At 50.5% G+C, this 18,610-nt stretch overlaps 1 protein-coding gene across 2 annotated transcripts in view; it reads right to left on the bottom strand.

The window, feature by feature from the left end:
* Positions 1-671: 671 nt before the first annotated feature.
* The window catches only part of PEMT (phosphatidylethanolamine N-methyltransferase), a 41,661-nt gene continuing 23,722 nt past the window's right edge, over positions 672-18,610 (bottom strand). For both annotated transcript variants that reach the window (XM_071571282.1, XM_071571283.1), the window contains exons 4-8: positions 12,046-12,191; positions 7,405-7,516; positions 3,642-3,716; positions 2,801-2,861; positions 672-2,099 (exon numbers count right to left, since the gene is read on the bottom strand). In XM_071571282.1, the coding sequence (XP_071427383.1) occupies positions 2,807-2,861; positions 3,642-3,716; positions 7,405-7,516; positions 12,046-12,191 (388 nt within the window). In that variant the 3' untranslated portion in view covers positions 672-2,099; positions 2,801-2,806. The remainder of the gene's footprint in view (positions 2,100-2,800; positions 2,862-3,641; positions 3,717-7,404; positions 7,517-12,045; positions 12,192-18,610) is intronic.

The raw sequence follows: 18,610 nt of genomic DNA on the forward strand, positions 1-18,610 counted from the left end.
CATAACCCCAGAAAAGCCCCTGTGCAATGCAAAGCTGCCACAGAATGGCTGGGAAGTGGGAAGGGTTGGAATAGGCAGATAAAGGGGGAAGGAGTCCGTGACTCCAGTGCAGCACCAAACCCCTGTGCTTTGGGGATGCTGTGGGCACAGGATGGGAAGCAGCTTCACCACTGGGGTTTATGGTGACAGACACATATGGTGGGAGGCTGATGCTGCCTGGGGAGGGGAATGGTACAACTGAGGTCTCTCCATGGCCTTGCAGTGAGGACGGGAAAGGGCGCACGTGGTCCCCAGACAGGCAATGAGACAGCACAAATATGGCCCTCGCTGTCTTCTCATTAATTCTTCCCAACCACGCACTTGTCTCTTCGGTAAATACTGATTTCACTTATCAATAAATCCAAGTTTATTGACATCAGAGACTTTGAGCCAGGACTGACAACTCTGACATAAATTGCCTGAATAATGCAATGTATCCTCTCCTCACTGGTTGCTATGGGTACTGGGCTGGTTTAGCCTCTGTCTATAAACATTAACTGTGAAGAGGATGTGGAAACTTATCTAAAAATAAAATACTATGCCCAAATCTTTAAGAGGAAGGTTGTTGAGATGGCAATAAAAAAATAAATCTATGTGTAATGGCCCTAAAATGATGAAACACAAACACAGCGTCCATGAGTTTGTCCGGAGGAAATGGAGGCCGGACTGAAAAGAGGCCAACATTTTTAATTCCTGCTGAGCAATGCCTAAAGGGTGAATTACAACATGCAAAAGCAAAAGGAAATGGAACTGTTTAGTGGAGGTGATATAGAAGAGGGAGGACCCTTCGTGGAGGGGACGATGTGATGCCAAGATGTGGCATCGCATGCCGGTGCCCACGTGGGAGCAGCTCCCTTCTCCAATGCCACTGCTGCTTGTTTGGTCATTCACAGTTTCTTTCTCAAACTGTTCTGGGAATCTGTAAATACGGAGCCTGGGTTTGGAGCATCATCTCTGGAGTCTTTCCATTTAAGGCAGGATCCAGCACTGGGCAATTCTGGGGCTTGAGGCTGGTGGCAGGGGCGGAGGAGCAGATCTGTACCTGGCTGCTGCATGGTGTGGAAGGCAGAAGCAGTTCTTTCCCTCCCTCCCACCCACTGTCCCTGCAAGGCAGTGAAAAACAGCTGGAAGGCACTGGGTGCTGGGAAGACAGCAGGACCCTCACATGATCCTCAAGGAAGGGCTGGGTGGGTGTGGAGGGGGCCGGGGTATCAACAGGGCCAGGGGTGGGATATCTTGCAGGGTGCAGATAGGGATTGACTCATCCCCTGGGTCTTCTCCATGCCAGGGTTTCCTTATGGGACAGCTTCCATCCCCACATTCCCCTTGGGCAGTGGGTTAGGTCATATATTCGCATCTCTGTGCTCTTCAGTCACCTTTCTCTGAGCCTTTGCAATAGCACAGGGACACTGCAGGTCTCTGTGTGGTGGGAGACCTTTGCAAGGTGGGAAAACCACAGCTCTGGATAGGGAGGTTCTCTCTTGCAGAAAAGAGAGGGTTTTTTGTTGGGTTTGCAGCATGTTTTGCTGTTGCTGAGTTTGCAGCAATTTCCCCTCTTCCTTCCCCAGCCTTGTTCGAATCCTCAGGGGCTCCTGAGCCTTCTGTGTTGCTACACCCAAGCTTTTATTTGCTTCCTGTAGCTCTTTAGCAGCATCTTCAGATGATCTTCAGGAACACCTGGAGCCAGTGCTTGCCCTGCTCAGAGTAAAGGCCCCTCCAATCCAGAGGGAATTGCTTTTTCCCTTGAAGATCTCCAACAATGGGTGAGGGAGAAGAAGTCAGGAGGTTCCACACTGTGTAACTCCTGGGAGAGCATCAGGAGCTGCATGACCTGGTGATGGGGACAGAGACCTGGGGACAGGGAACTCCATCCCCCATGGGGTGTGGTGAGGAGATGCCACCACACTTGGGCTGTTCCTCTGATCACTTTCAGTGCTGCAGGAAGCTCGGTCGGCTCATTAAGGGTTGCTGGGCTAATTAGTAGGATAGATCTCAGTAGGAAAACAGGAAAATCTGACAGTGTGGGGACCGGAGAGGCACGAGGTACCCAAGACAGTGCTCTGCAAAAGACAAAGTGACAAAAGTCCATCAGGCACCTCGCTGGTGCCACAGCATTTCCACCAGAGCAGCAGTTACGGGGCTGCCAAAACCTCAGCAGTGCCGTGGGGTTGTCCCAACTCTCCAACCACCAGTGGGCAGATGCACTGGGAGTTCCAGGGTGACCCTGAACCCCAGGAAAGGAGCCTGGCCAGGAACTTGTGCTTTTGCAGAAGCCTTTGGCCCCCAGAACAAGCCTGGGCTGAGTTTTCAGGGTAAGCCCATGTGCAGAAATGGTCCCAGCTCAGACACAGAGCAAATGGAGCAGAGATGCCTGATTTCCCTGTGGGATAACCAGGCATACATGCCCTCTAACACCATCCCTGCCGCTCACTGGAGCACCTGCCATGGCCAATAGCTGCTTTTTTCTGCCTGATTCAGACTAAGCCTGGAGCTTCAAAGCTTCCCAGCAATTTTCCCTCACACTGATTCTCAAGTGTATAATCAAAACAATTTGGGGGCTGCTGGTCAGGTGCCAAGAGGCGGACAGAACTGCTGCTGTGAAAAGCCTTCCTGCCTGGGTTTTTGCAGAGGTTTGAAGCTCAAAGGCCTTGAGAAGTGTGGGAAGGGCTCTGGAGGAGCTGTGGAAGGCAGGGCTGGGCAGGGGTGCTTGTAGGTGGGGGAGCCTGGCAAAGCAGCTGAAAACTCGGATCAGCAAACGTACCTGTGGCTACTTGTTCTTCACTCCCTTCTGTTTCTGCCGATAGATTTCCTCTGTGAAAGGCCTGTAGTTAGGAGGATAGGAATTTGGGGAGAGGGGGGCAGAGACAAAAGAGAAGGGCAAAAGAAGGGAGGAAGAATTAAATTCAAGTTTACTGTGTGCTCTGCTCTTCTTTGGGCTCAGAAACTGTTTCACAGGCTGGCACAGCTTGACTATTCCTGTGCCATGGCAATGGTCATCTTAATCTCTCTGCATTGTGGAGCAGCTACAAGCTGATTTCACCCAGGACCATCCCTGTGCTGAGTGGGAGAAGGCTCAGCACACACTCAGACTCCCCTGATGCAGACCTTGGCTCTCTGTATCTCTTCCTCCCTTGCAAACACAAAAGACCTTTCACTGCTGAAGTACAGCTGCTACTTCTGGGAATTATTCTGGGCTGTTTCATCCTCTGCTGCCGGGCTATTGTGCTGCAAAATATCAGAGAAGCCCATCCAAGGAACTGCAAAATGCAAGTGCTTCTTGTAGGGACTCTTCAGAGGACATAATGAGTCCTCTCACTGCCTTCGTTATTGTTCTTCTATAGACAAAATCAGGCACCAGAAAGGAAAAAAGATCTCATTTTGATAAAAACAAACAAATGCACAAATGTTCCTAGAACTCAGCAAATAGTTTCAGAGCGGAATCTGCCCATTATCAAAACAATTGAAAAACAATCCTCTGTTTTCCTTCTCCTCCTGCTCAATTAATTGGAAAAAATCCTCTCTACTTGTGCAGTTCTCCGAAACCTCGGGAGTTAAAGCTGTAGAAATAATTAGAAGCTCTCCAGTTCTGCACAGCTACTCACCCCTCATACAGCATGGCGATTGTGTAGGAAATTGCCACTACAGCTGTCAGCAAAAGGCCAGCTGGGCTGGCGTGCCTGTTTTGAAAGAGAAGGAAAAGATCAGGTAAGTACATGGGCTTATGCAAGACCTGGTTGAGAAAGTGAAATGAGACACTGGGCTCCATGAGAGCTCTTCCTCATTAAACAGAAGCGAACAAAAGGGTTGGGGCTTTTTTGTGCTTAATGTTAACTGTCTTAGCCAGATGTTACTTGGCAAAGACTCTTCCCCAGCCTACTTTGGTGACTTAAAATTTTAAGTCTGATCCCTGCACGTCTCTGCTTTGATGCTAAATCCTGAGATTATAAGGATGTTTAAGGGCTGAGCAGCTGCTGAAGTATGGCTGTGGCTCCCAGCCCATGCTCTAAGGCAAATGCCTGATGTCCCAGAAAGGTGGGCCACCCAGGGTGCAGGGGACAGTGTATGGCACCCTACAGATCAAAGCAGTGGCTGAGCCATCGCAGGGACGGAGGTGGAAAGGGATGGGAAGGTCCATGTCTGCCCTTTGAAGGGTGCTGTGTCTGGACTGGGTGCTGGGGGCTTGGTTCACCTCTAAACCCATTTCGAGATGTTTTAGAAATGTGTCCTGTCACCTCCCAAGAGCCAGTGGAATAGTGCCCTCCAGCAAGGTGTCACCACACGCAGCACAGGGGACCGATGCCACCCACTGCTCTGCACTGTCTGGTTTTGGGCAGAGGTGATCAAGAACTGTGGATGGCTGTTCCTTTTAGTACTGAGGCCAAAGAATTGGAACCAAAAATCCCCATCATCTTCTGCTTTAAAGAGAGGTGTCACAAAATGTAGAATCACAGACTGGTTTGGATTGGAATGGATCTCAAAGCTCATCTTGTTCTGCCATGGGCAGGGACACCTTCCACTAGCCCAGGTTTCTCCAAGCCCCGTCCAACCTGGCCCTGAACACTTCCAGGGATTGGGCAGCCACAGCTTCTCTGAGAAACCTGCAACACCCACATTAATGACACTGCCTGATGCTTGGCCAACAGTGTCGAAGGCAGATGTCTGTGAGGCTGCAGGGGCTTTGCTAAGGCATCAGGATTTCAACCAAACCAGGTCCCAACACCATCCCACAGTGTGTAAATTCCCCCAGGTGAGAGTGGCCACACCAGCAGCCACTCACCATGTGCAAACCCAGCATCCATGAGGTCCTGGCCCCATCTCCCCCCAGCAAGGTCTGGCTCACCACAGGTACCAGTCCTCCCAAATACCTTTTCTGCATTCTGTATCTCCAGCTAATGACTGCAAGTGTTACTCTTTAATGAGGACACTGCTGATTGCTTTTAATTGCTGGTCACAGCTCAGCTCTGAGGGGGACAAGAGCATTCTAGTAGAGGGTTCCCTGCCCAAGACAGGGGTTGGAATGAGATGAGCTTTAAGGTTCCTTTCAGCCCAAGCCATTCCGTGTGTCATGCTGCTGGGAAAACACACCTGCAAAGGAGAGACTGAGCCACGTAAACCTCATACTGGAGCTCCTTTCAGGTACCACTTGGTCTCACCAGTTCCTGGAGAGAAACCTACAAATCTCCACCTTTTCAGTGTTCTCATTTTGCAATAACTTTTTCTCTCATTAGGAAGCTTCGGGCAACTTCTTCCTCTCCCAACCCCCTGCTATTACATGCTTAGTCATGTCTCCTCCTTGATTCCTATCCCAAAGAACAAATTTACATGATTGTTTGTTGACAGCAAGACCTCTAATTGCATCATTTGGCTGCAGCTCCAGCTCTGATTTACACAGCCTGTTGCTGTGAGTTAGAACACTTCCCTACCAGAGGCACACAAAGCTGTCCCCAAACAGCGAATGCTCCATTTGTCTTGCAGGAGAAACGAGGTTGCTGGATGCAGGTGACGAGCAGCATTTGGGTGAACTGTTTCTCTCCTCTTACAAGCTCGACCTACATATTGGGCAATGGCTCATTGTAGCAGCATCGACAATGAGTCAACCAGGAAGGTTTTGTGGTCTTGGTGGGGCTTTATTTGGGGCAGGAAGTGTGTCCATCCCCAGCCTTGCTGCAGGTCCCCATGGCTGTGGGTTGTTGCCTCACTGGTGGAGTCACCATTCCTGAAGGGATTTAAAAGCTGTGTAGATTTGGCACTTGGGGACGTGTTTTATTGGTGAACATGCCAGTGCTGGGTTAATTGTTGGACTCAATGATCTTAGAATGCTTTTCCAACCTAAATGATTCCATGATTCTGTGAACTGAGATCACAGGGAAGAGAAACAGCCAAAACCACTGTGAGAAGGGCTGTGCTGAGCTTCCCCTGGGCAGGCAGGCAGTGTCTTGTTGCCACTTTGCACAGCTCCAGCAATTTGTTAACAGCAATTATTTGTCACGCCTCGCTGGCCTTAATGGTGGCAGTCTTTTAACGAGAAAAAGGAGGCAATCACTGCAGTCTCGAGCTGCTTCCAGCTGCTTTTGCCCAGAATTGTGGTGATGACCAAACAATGTGCACCTGGTGAGAGGGGTGAGAAGGGATTCTGCGACAGAAACAGCTCAGGAGGGTGCAGTGGATTCTGTAAAGGTTCTACGGAGTAATTGATGGTTGCTGATCTTAAAACAATTTACAATCTCCTTATAATTCCTCCTGGTCTGATTCCTCCTTCTGCTCTGCAGTGGAGGTTGTGGTGTGGTATGGAGGGGCTCTCCCTGCCCCAGCTCTGCCCCACTCCCCCAGCAATATCCACGCTTCCATCGTGCTGCTGCCAACCCTGTGGACAACTATCCTGCCCAGCCCTGTCAGGAGTGAGCTTACTCTGGCTCTTGTGCACCATTTCCCAGGATTTACACCCCATCCAGTGCTGTGGCTCTTCCAGAAGGTAAACAGCCTTGTGCAGCCATCCCTGATTGCACCAGGAGGGATTTCAAGAGCAGAACAAACTGCAACAAGGCTCGGTGGAGACAGGAGGGAAACCATCAGCTTTACTTATTACCAAGGGCTGCACACATGGAGGAAAAAAATGACTAGAAAGTGGCAAAGCACTTCATTTTTTCTGCCCAAGCAGAAGAGAGGTGGTCACAGTAAGGAGCACCAGTGCAAAATATCTAGTGATAATGGCCCACAACACTCCATGGGCTCCTGAAGTAACACAGCCAGGGTTTATTCTCCTGGGCAAATAAATAAAATGTGATATTAAATGAAAACCACATCAAACTTGTTACACTGAATAGAGTATATTGCTCATTTGCTGCTAAATTACAGCCTATTCATTTCCTCCTAAGCAGGCTATTAAGCTGTGTTGTATCACAGGAGGAGTGTTTCGGAAGTGTTATCACCGTGCAGTGGGGGAAAGGGTGGCTTGGCTTCTTTTGCTTTTTTCAGAGTAATTACAGGGTCACACTGCTCCCCATATCAATGCCCTGCCCCTGCCGAGTGACACCCTGCATGAATTTGGCCCTGACTGTTGATTTTTCCACGTGCAGAGCCTGCCAAGGAACTCGTTCAGCTGCAGAGCATTTGCTGATGCCTCCTCTCCCCAGTACTTGGCCGTTATTTATTTCTCTACAACTAAAGCTGCAAGTCTTTTATGACAGCACAAGATTTTCCACGCACAAAAAAAGCCAGGAAGCCAGAAGTCAGGGCATTTAATTGCTGACTGCCAACATCAAGTGTCCCCTTGGCCCCTGGTGCAGCGTGGCACGTCATGCCCTGCCAGACACAGACCTCACACTCACCCTACAACCAGAGGTGTTTGTAGGGGCATGTACTCACATGAGGGACCAGCCCAGGTAGACTGCTGTGCTGCCCCAGTACATGGGATTATCCAGAACACTGAAGGGGAAGCTGGTCACTTTTGCCTCCATCAGGATGCCAAAGTAATCACCTAAGAGCAAACAGAGAGTTTTTGGTTAGTCTCCATGAAACTGGGAGTCACAGTGGGCTTTTAGAATACTGGGACCCTCCCTGTGCCACACAGCACCCCTGCCAGGGAGGCAGAGCAACGGGATTTCACTGCTGACTCCCAGGATGAGAAAACAGCAAGAAAAAAGTTTCCTGTTTACTCTGTGTCTATCAGCTTTTCCAGGAATGGCTCTTTGCCCGTGAGGAAGGTTCCTGCATTGCAATGAGGTTATGGCAGCCACATTCCTCACAGGAGGCAGCTCTCGAGGTCCCAACTGGTTAATTCTGGTTTTCTCATTTGAAAACTGCCCATCGGATGCCACTCAACGAGGGAATAAGTGCACAGGATCAAATCCATTTAATGGGAAAATAAGCCCAGCGCCCTGTAATGGTGTTTGGAGATGTTATAATCACGACTGTCACCATCAAATGCCCTCATCCAGTGCCACTCTCATCTCACAGTTTAGAGAATTTCTCAGAATTTCAGAAAATAGCACCTCTGCCTACAAAACACTCAATTATTGGCACGATGATGATGATGATAATAGGTGATTGTCATCTGTAATGAGGAAAGCTTTCAGAACTGTCAGAATCCAGCCAGCTTCCCATCTACCTCACAGCAATCCTTCCACCCTCCCAAAAGCAGCTTGGAAAAGACATGACAGCAAGGAGATGTGAAGCTCGTGAGCAGCATTTCAGGGTGGGGTAAAGGGCCAGGATGCAGATCTCTGGTTCTGTTGGCCTCACAAATGAGACCACAAAGTATCATATCTGCAAGTGTTTTATATCCTTCCAAGGATGGTGATTTCACCACTGCCCTGGGCAGCCTGTGCCAGGACTGGACAGCCCCTTTAGTGAAGAATTTTGTCTTGACATCTAGTTGCACCTCCCCTGGTGCAACTTGAGGCTGTTTCCTCCAATCCTGTCCCTTGTTCCCTGGGAACAGAGCTGACCCCCACCTGGCTCCTCTCTGCTGTCAGGGAGTTGCAGAGAATGAGAAGGTCCCCCCTGAGCCTCCTTTTCTCCAGGCTGAGCCTCCCCAGCTCCCTCAGCTGCTCCTCATTACTTGTACTCTGGCCCTTTCCCCAGCTCCATTTCCCTTCTGTCCACTGTACAGTCCATGTTCCATGTCCACTGTACATGGCAAGCACTGATCCGTGAGGAGCAGTGCCAGTCCATCAGCCCAGGGCACTGCCACCACCCCAGGTTGTGTTCCCAGCTTTGCTGCCAGCTGTTCCCTGACCCTGGGCAAGTCACCTCTGTCCCTCCCAGTGCTATTGTGCACCGATCATAATATCAGTCTTTCTTAGGGCACAGAGGGTGGTGAGGATTAATGTATGGTGAGAAAGTGCTCACAAATCTAGATGAAAGGCATTACAGGAGAGCAAACTATTCAAGGTTATTATTATTACCTGGATCGTAGTGTAATTTCTTTGACCTCACATGGTGCTAAAACATTTATTTCTAAGGATAAACAGCCCCTGCCCAATTACACAATGCTTTTGGGCTTTAACTACAGGCCACTAAGTGAGATAATTGCCTCGTATTCATACTATATGTTCTCACAGTTACTTGGCAATACATCTCTGAGATTGTTCTGGTAGAAAGAACACATCACCCCCTGCCACAGCCCATTTCTGTGCTTTTTTATGTGTCAAAATGCTTCATTATCCTCTGCCCGCCCTTGCCTTCAGGCTGAACACCTCACTCCCCAGATGGCACCAGGGAGGTTCACACAAAGCCCTGTGGAGCTGGCAGGGGCTTCTCTGTGCCAGGCACTGGTGGGGCTGTGGGACCCTCTGGGCAGGCTCCTCACAAGCAGGAGCACACAGGCAGCTCCCCAGGAGCTTTTCCAATGTAATCTCTGCCTCCAAACCTGCACAGTTCAATGAACAGGAGCACCAGAGAGGTGGTTTATATGTTTTTATGTTCAGACAGGTGCTAAGGGAAAGTACAGTGCATTGTTTTGCACAGCATCACCCTGGGCCTCTCTTGAGCCTCCATTAACCCTCAATTCAGGAACCAGCTCCTTGTCAAGCTGAGGGACTTTGGCAGCTAATTGGAATTATTTTTTGCTGGAGGTCTATATAACTGCACAGGGTGGGCACTTGGCATCACAGCAGGAAAAAGCCACTTGGTGCCCTCTGCAAGGTCACCCACAGTCCAATCTGGGCTGAAAAACCACCTCTGCTTCACTCTGGAGAGACTTTGGCTTCTCCAAGCCCAGTAACAGCCCTTGGGCAAGTCAGACTGACTTGAAATCTTGGTCAGTGCTGGAAGAAACAGAAATGGGGTATGAGACAGATGGCTTCAGTCAGGCAGAGCCACCTCTCGGGGCCCTTGGCCTTGGGAAGCCAAGCCCTTGTGACTGTGCTTTTCAGGAAACAGGGCAAACAGTGAGGTGGAGGGTGCCAGCAAGGGCATGGCACAGACACAGGGCACCAGGGGATGGATCTGCCAGGTAGAGGGGCTGCATCCAGCTGCCGCAAACAGCGGCTGGGGCCAGTGCCACTGTGTGGGAGATGGGGTGGCACAGCAAGGCTTGCAGGAGAAGGGTGACTCACACGGCTCCCACTGCACCATTTAGCCCACACTTCAGAGACAAAGTGTTCTGCAGCTGCTCCAAAGCTTAAATGTACTGTAAAGAGTGAATGCAACAGGCAGCCTTGAGGTGGTCTCTGTGCCCTCTCTGGTTCAGCCCTCACTGCTGTAGGAAAAAACACGAAGTACAGATCAAATTCTGTTCCAGTAATTTCTGAAGTGCCTGTGTGTCAGAGGCCCTTTCAAAACTTCCCTTGAGCTCAGGTATCAATAGTGAGAAGGAGCTGGATGCCTCTTCTTGCCAAAGCAGTGCAGCCCTTTGCTACCTGCGGTCCTTGCTCCTTCTGCAGTGCCAGCACAGCACTAAAACCCTGCACACAGGAGGAAGTGAGTCCCCAGTGAGTCCTAAGTGAGAGAATATCCCATGCGAGATCTTTGGAGACCTGCAAACCCTTGTCTTCCCCATGTCTGGGTAAGAAGCCACACTGAGGGGCATTCTCCATTAAGAGTTTGCTGACTTGGACTCACAGACAGAACAGAGAACCTGTTATTGGTCCCAGGATGGATGTTCCATGGAGGTCCAGCTGGGCCATGCCTCAGTAGTGCAGAGGCCCTGAGCCAGCCTGGCTGCACTAGCATGTGGTCTTGTCATGTCCCCACCCTGACTCAGCTCTGCCCTGTTGCCTGTCATGCACAGCTGCCAGAGGGAGCTGGTCCCTGCTGCCTCATGCATGGCTTGGAGCTGGGACCAGCCTCAGCTTGGGACACTGGTGTCAGGGAGAGCCTTCCCAGCAAAGAGGATGGAGCAGAAATGCCCATATGGACCACTAACACCCACCTCTTCCCTGCCCCAGGGGACACAGAGCCAGGGGACAGGGCCCCTCTCAGTGCTTACGCTGAGCCTGACTCACTTGTTTGCTTTTTCCCAGTGGTTGAGGTCCAGTGGATCCTCCTGGTCGGATGAATCAGGCTTTACGTAACCAACTCCAGACCTGGCTGAACTTCAGGAGCATTCAAGCAGCTCTTGCTGGCGGGTGCTCCTGTGCCCAGCCTCTCTGGACATGTCTCCACAGGCACAGCATCACTCTGGGAGGCTGCAGGTGATTTTGGAGGATGCTGGTGCCTGGTAGCTGAGGGACAGGGCTGTGCTATGGGGCTGCAAAGGAAGGGTGAGGGGATGCATGCAGTAGTGCTGAGCTCTATTTCTGGCAGCAGGATTTTGGCCAACTCAACACATTTCTTTGCAACTCCACTTGAAACCAGGAAGGCTTATTACGTCCCTCTCTTCTTCCTAGCGACACCACGGGAGCTAATTGAATTTGGTTTGTAAAGCACTTGCAAAAGCACAGCCTAAATGCAGTGTCAAAGCTGGGGCTGTGATTATTTCAGCCAGCAGGAGCTGCCCCTTTCCTTGGATATTTATTGTTCCTGTCTCTACTTTATTTTTATGAATTCCACACATACTGGCATGTCTTTAAAGTCAACAATGCTAACAGAATTACTCTCTAAATGTGAAAGCAGGCACGGTGGAAAATGCCTTCTGCCATAAAGCGGCAGATAAAAGGATCTGTCAATGAACCTCAGATTTATTGCAGAGGGAAGAGCAAACCAGATCCTGCCTTGGCACGTGTGACAAGCAGGTGGGTGCTTGGAGCAAGGCTGCTAGACAGTTCACCCCCACTGCACTGGTGCTGCTTGTGGGGTCTTGGACTTGCACCTTTTCTGGAGGGTGTTTGGAATGGCAGATGATCAGCTGTGCTCCAGCCTTCCAGGCTTGCCACTGAAGGTGACAGGACTCACTGTATAAAATCACTGCACTGTGTGAGGTAACAGCATGGCTGGATCATGCCTTGCACCATAAAGCCCTGAAGGCAAGGACAAGGAAATTCCTACAGGACTCTGCCCCAGCAAGAGATCCCTGCAAGGATTAAATGCACTTTCTGGTTAAGCTGTTGGATTTTTAGTGCTTACCTAGGAACGTCCCGGTGAATCCCAGTGCTAAGAAACTGGAGATGACAAACAAGGTCCCTACAGCTGAGATGGCCAAGCCTGAGTAATAGGTCCAGTGGCAGTCCCAGAACTCCAGCTTTGGCTGGCTCTTCATGGCTTCTGTGAAGCTGTTGGAGAGACAACAAGGGCTGTTAAAAACAGCAACTCATGACCCACCTCTCTCCAGGAGATGGAACTTTGGGAGAGGATGCTGCTGAAAAGGCCTCTTCTCTGGATCTCTTTTCCCACCTGGACCTACTCAGACTCCCAACAGTAGAAGCAAGGGGCCAAAGCCAGTGAGCATCCAGGGCTTGACCTGGGGCAACTATTTCTACTCACAACCATTGCTCACTCCTAGAAATACCAACCCCATTGACTTGTGATAATCAACAGCTTTGTCTTGTTCACCAAATCTCAGCTTTCATTTTGACTGGGAGCTCTGGGACAGACGCCCTTGCAAATGTGATGCCTCAGCACAGGACCCGAAGGGATGGGAACAATCCGCTGGATTATCTCATGCTCCCACCCCCGTTCCCCTCCATCAAAATATTTTGCAGCGTTCATGTGTTAGCCACGTGCCCAGGAGTGATTCATGGCTGCAGCCTGACAGCCAGGGGGAGGACTGGAACAGCGAAAGGAAAATACTAGAGACGAGGCGTTTTCAAGTGCGAACACATCCCCTCCGTCCCAGGCTGGCAAAGGCATTTCGGGTCTGACCTTCCAAATACTCGTTTGTGATCGGAATAATGGTGACCCCTCCCTTCAGCCCCCTGAACTCTGCCCAGGGCTGGGCTTGGCAGGCTCAGCATCACACATGGCTCCGACACAAACCCACCGTGACAAAGGAGACAACACTGTGATTAAAAATACACCATTAATAACAGCGAGACGAGATAACAGACCCGCAGAGCTCTACACAGTGTTTCTCCACATGTTGTTGACACATGAGGTAGGAGAACTTTGAGCCTTTTATTAATGAGCACCCTGGAGGCTGAAATTCAAGTGGAATAACAGCTCTCCCATGCCTCTGGCCACTGCTGCCTGTGAGTGACGGGCCAGGAATGACTCCTGCCTGTGGTCCCAGCTCCTTGGCTCCAAAGTGCTTCCATGATGCTACCTGCATGGCCTGGGTTAGGTTTTTTCCCTTATGTCCCTCTTCCCTAAGCTCTGCAAATCCCTGGATTTTTTTCACTCTTGCCCAAATGAAAACAGAGAGACAGTCCTGTCTGCATGGCTGATGGAAAGGCAGCTGGAAACGCATCTTTTGAAGGCTCAAAGACCCAATGGTAAGTTCAAAGCACCAAGCAAGTCTAGGAACATATTTAAGCTCTGTGGTTTATGGACCAGATGATATTTCTTATTCTCCTTGGAGCTTGTTCCTGTTAGACTTTCTATTGTTGAGACTGTTTTAAGATCCCAGAGCAAGACATTGAATCTTCACTTTGGACTGGAGCAAGGAAACAAAGCAAGGAATAACTGTAACATGCTTGTGAGTGAGCACAACACACCATCTTGATGATTTACACTCTGGAAATTACAGGGAAATTCCCTTTTCCAGGGAGCCAACCCCAGGCAGAGGAGTGACAGCACTGGCCCCAGGCAATGTAATGGTGTCCCCAGGCTGGCCCTCCTCCAGCATCCAGCACAGCTCCCTGCAATCACCAGGCTCACACTGGCTAAGCTTAAAATCATTTCTGATGGGAAGACACAAATCTGGCCGCAGTGTGAAGCAGCAGCAGCTTTGCATCATTTCCCCAGTGTTTATTTTTAAATGACACAAGTCTCTATGAGGAAGCCAAAAAGATCCACATCCCTGCTACCAGCACTGCCTGGGTTTGGGAAGAAAGCAATCCCCCTGTAGGGATGTGCCTGTCTGCCTGAGGAACCCTGGCCTGGCTGTGCAGTCAAAGCACACTGTGACACCCCTGGGCATGCTCTGAAGCCCTTTGCTCATATGTAATGTCTTCCACAGCAGTGGGGTTTGGCTCCACATCTGGCCAGGACCTCTTCAGAGGGTGCTGGCATCTCAGAGCGATCAAAACTCACTGCTGTTGATCCCTGGGGAGGCAGGTGTCAAGCTGGAATCCGCTTGGATCCCAGGCCCTGGTGAAGAGATAGCAGAGGAGAGAGAGGTACTGAGAGAGCACAGCCCTCAGAGGCTGCTTCTTTCTCTGGATAAGCTGGACTCACAGTCTCTCACATCCTTGAGACTCCTCTGTTAGATGCTGGTGACTCGACCCAGTCTTGGAACAGAGAACTACAGTGGCTTCAAGAGCATGAACTGGTTGACTGAGAATCAGCACTGGAAGTTTTGCATCCAGCACATGGTATGGTTTGTTTTGGCAAAGCTGTCTCCCCTGCTCCAGATGATCAAATCCTTCCTTTCCATGGTCGGATAGGCCTGCATTACTTATTCTCATCAGCATGTCTCACTCAGTTCCCTGCTGTTTGGCTTACAGCTAGAGAGGGAGGTGTTTGCACAGAGATAATGGACTGCCTTTCCCTCTAGGAATGGTTTATATCTTCCTAAACACACTCTCTATTTGCATTAAACATGATGCGCTCAGGAGTTTTCAGAATTGGTAAATAAACCTTTTAAGCATTTATGATGCTGGGCCATGACAAGCAGCACAGAGTCGTCAATTATTCCGGCATCTACAACTGCTCCTCGATGGTGAGGAGCCTCCTTGGCCATGTTTCTGCCCCCCTGACAGGGAAGGACAAGGTTTTGGGCATTTCTCTTGCTAGAGAGCCAGTTGTGCAGCCAGTCTGTCATGAGACCATTCCCTTCTTCATGTGCCTCTAAGTCACGTTTGTTACAGCATTAATTTCTGGCTGCATGACAAGCCAGTGGCGCAGCTCAGCACCCAAGAGGACATCAATTAAATCCAAGCTTTGTCCCAGTACCTGGAATTGTTTTATGTGCCGAGCAGAGCGATTGCCATGGCGAGGAGCATCCATCCCTCGTGCCACACAGGGGAGGGGTCAGGGGGCTGTGACCTACTTTGATCACATACCTGGCTGCTCTCATGAGGGTGGCTGCCACCACAGGGAAGGTGTCACCAGCTCTGGCAGAGGGAAACTGTGAAAATGGGGCTTCCCCTGACATCTCCCCACACTTGCCAGTGTGAAGCATGACACTAGCTGGGAAAAGCCCAAATCCATCAACTCTGCTCTGGCCAAACTGGCAGATTTGGCCAGCTCCTGGCAGGATGGGAGCAGCCAAGGCAGTGGGCACTATTCTGCCCACACTTCCTGAAACAGAGAGGTGCTTGATCAGACACAGCCACTGCATCACTGCTACAAGGGAATCATAGACTGGTTTGGTTGGAAGAAACCTTAAAGATCACCCAGTCCCACTCCCTGCCATGGGCAGGGACACCTCCCACCAGCCCAGGTTGCTCCAAGCCCCGTCCAACCTGGCCTTGGACACCTCCAGGGATGGAACAGCAACAGCTTCTCTGGGCAACCTGTGCCTGTGCTTCCCCATAAAACATTTCCTCATAAAAGATTTTTTCCTTATATCTAGTCTGAATCTCTTGTCTTCCTGTTTGCCACATAGTAAACCACATGAACTGGAAAACCACTCAAAATGGTTCTGAGATGTGGGGATGGACATGTCACGCTGGTGGGCTCCCAGGAAGAAAGTGAGACAGAGAAATCAGCAGTGATCCTCTGGCTGGGACATGGACAGGTTTGCATAAACAGGGACTGGTTTATTCAACCAGAATACTTAAACTGCTCCACAAAACACATCCACAAAGGCCACATGAAGAAGAAAACCTGTAAATATTGTATTAAGAGAGAAGCTGAGCTTCTTAGATCTTGCTGGGGGCCTCTCTCAGTGGCCCCCAGCAAGTGCATTTTGTCATCCCTCTCTTGCAAAGGAGGACAAAGACCTCATCCAGCAAACTGGGTCGCTGCAGGGAGCAGCCCAGCAGTGCTTCCTTTGCCTGGTCCTAAAAATCAGCCTGGAAACTGGGGCTGGCAAATGCAATTGGGGCAGAACTGGGCCAGGGGCCAGCAGGCAGAAAGAAAGCAGCGGTGGTGGAGGCAACCAGGGTTTTGGTGACAACAGCCACCACTGCAAGGTGCCAGTCACTGTGTGGGATGTCAGTTCATCCCCATGCCTGAGGTTTTGTTCCTCTCAGCTAAAGGAGGCAATGGGGATAAAAACCATCCAGTGGTGCCCAACAACACACTCTGCAACAAAAGATCTTGTTCATTTGAAAACAGCAACCTCAACAAGACTGAAATTGTCCTGCCGATACCACCAGCAAATTGTCAGCCTGGTCATCATCTTCACAGCTTCTTTTGCCAATAATGACTTTGCTTTTCTGACAGCACCTGTGTGTTTGTGTTATTTAGGTCAGTTGGAGGCTGTGGCAGCTTGTCCCTCCACCTCACACCTCAGCTGCCTGGCTTCCTCATCCGGATGCCGTGGACAAGAGGTGCCATTGGCCGCCTGCAGCTTTTCCCAAACAGCCAGCAGAGATTGCTGGCAGAGTGGCTCAGAGGGGGAACAGCTCCAGCAGGCCAAGCTCGATTCCCATCATCAAACCTGGTCACTTCTGCACACAGGGTCATGTGGTTCTGGCATCAATGCTGTTTACATCTCACTGATTCATGAGAGGCACTACCTGGCAAAGACAAAACGGTCCCTTTCCTGTGCAAAACCTCATCCCAAGGTGGATTCATTTTCCTGGAATTGTCACCTCCAAGCAAGAAATCCACACAGGAGGTGATACCCAGTGTGTGGCATCAATGCAGGACTTCATGCCAGCCACTGAGCATGTTGCCAACGGCACTGCCTGGCTCAGCCTCTGTGGGATTAACTCCCAGTGAAACATCATGGCCCCAGGTACCCCCACACCCTGCAACCCCTCAGTGAGGGTCTGGATGTGGGTCCTGCCTTTAAGCTCAGGGAAACATCCCAAGACCCAAAGTTCAGGAGTTCCTGTGTACCTGCCCTGAGGTGGGGAGTGTGCCAGGGTGTGCCAAAGGCAGCGCAGGAGGGTTTGGAGGCAGTGCCAGCAACTAATTTTAGAACTGATGTAGGGAAAGATATCAACAACATGGTGAGGGAGGAGGGAGTGACACTGGATGCAAGTCTGGAGGACAGCGAAGGTTGTCACGTCCCATGTCACACAGATAACAGTCACAAACAGTCAGGCCAGCGCATGCGGAGCAGATAGTTCAAAAGTTCAGGAAATGTTTTCACAGATAAGAGTCTCAGTGATGGAAGTTCCTTGCTTCTTGCAGAAAGAAATGGCTGTAATGGAAATAATCGTTGCACCAAAGCAATTAAGGATGCTTGTCTTGTGCACTTGACTAAGCAGGTCCCCCCTGGTCACAGGTCACTCTGGATTGCAAGCCAAGACTGCAAGCTGATAATGAAGCTCAGAGCTGAGAAGCATCTAATTGCTTAATTGAGCACAAAGACATCCCTCTCCTTACACGCAAGGTATCCCTTTGGAGCCAAGCTGGCCTGAGAGCATCATGGCAGGGAGCTCAAGACAAGACCACAGCACAGGCCTTTGCATGGCGTGGGTGGTGAAGCAGCCACACAGTCCATCTCCTGGGTGCTGTCAGCCAAAATTCCAACCCACTCCCAAAGTTTCTGTCTGCTCTGCCCTCCCCTCCTCCGCCCCCAGCTCGAAGCCTTTCAAAATTCAGTTGCAAAAAGGAAGCAGGTTTTTAAAACCAAAAGAGACATTCCCTGGGCTCCTCATCGCTCCCTGGCAGCCCCCACCCACGTAACAAGTCCCCAGAGCAGGCAGAGAGGAGTTTTAAAGGCTGGATTACAGCACTGGGGGTGGAGGGACCCCCAAGGCTGCCTTTTTGCTCGCTATCAGCAGCCTGCATGCTCTGCACAGCCCATTATGCCAAGCACAGCCTCCATGGGGCTGAGGAGCGGAAAACCTGCTCCCACCAGCACGCCCAGTACAAGTGACTCAGAGAATAAAATAAAGGCAAAAACAAAATAGCAAGAGCAGGTGAGACATGCCTCTTGCAGCATCCCTGGCCACTGAGATGACAGTGCCTGTGTGTTCTGAAGCCCTTCTGGTCAGCTGAACCCCAGTTTGCACCTGGCTGGTATCTTCATGCAAGGGAAAGGGGCAGAAGAATCCTTCCCAGGAAGCAAAAACTCTCCAGGCTTGGAGGGCTCGCTGAGCTGGGAATGGAGGCAGCAAGACTGCCAGGTGCATTCGGGGATAATTCCAGCAGTTGCTGCTCTGATGATCACCCTGAAACCATCCCATTACTCTCACAGTTAAGGGCTTGCCTTGCTTGAACAGCCTCCAAAGCCTGCTTGCCATCACTCAGGCCAACTTCAGTGCCAAGGAAAGGTGAGGGAATAACCCAACCATGTTAAAACATCTGGGAAAAATCTACTTCCCACTGCAATCATCTGAAAGGCTTTGGTCCATTGTGATGGGCTGGCATCTCATCTGTGTTCTGCTGGGGCTAAGCTGCCCCATTTTCTAGAACCTGTGCTCCAAAACTAAGGTCCAGGCAGGGCTTTTCCAGCCCCCTGGATTGACCG

Source organism: Pithys albifrons, chromosome 16 (genome assembly GCF_047495875.1).
Source record: "Pithys albifrons albifrons isolate INPA30051 chromosome 16, PitAlb_v1, whole genome shotgun sequence".
Taxonomy (NCBI): domain Eukaryota; kingdom Metazoa; phylum Chordata; class Aves; order Passeriformes; family Thamnophilidae; genus Pithys; species Pithys albifrons.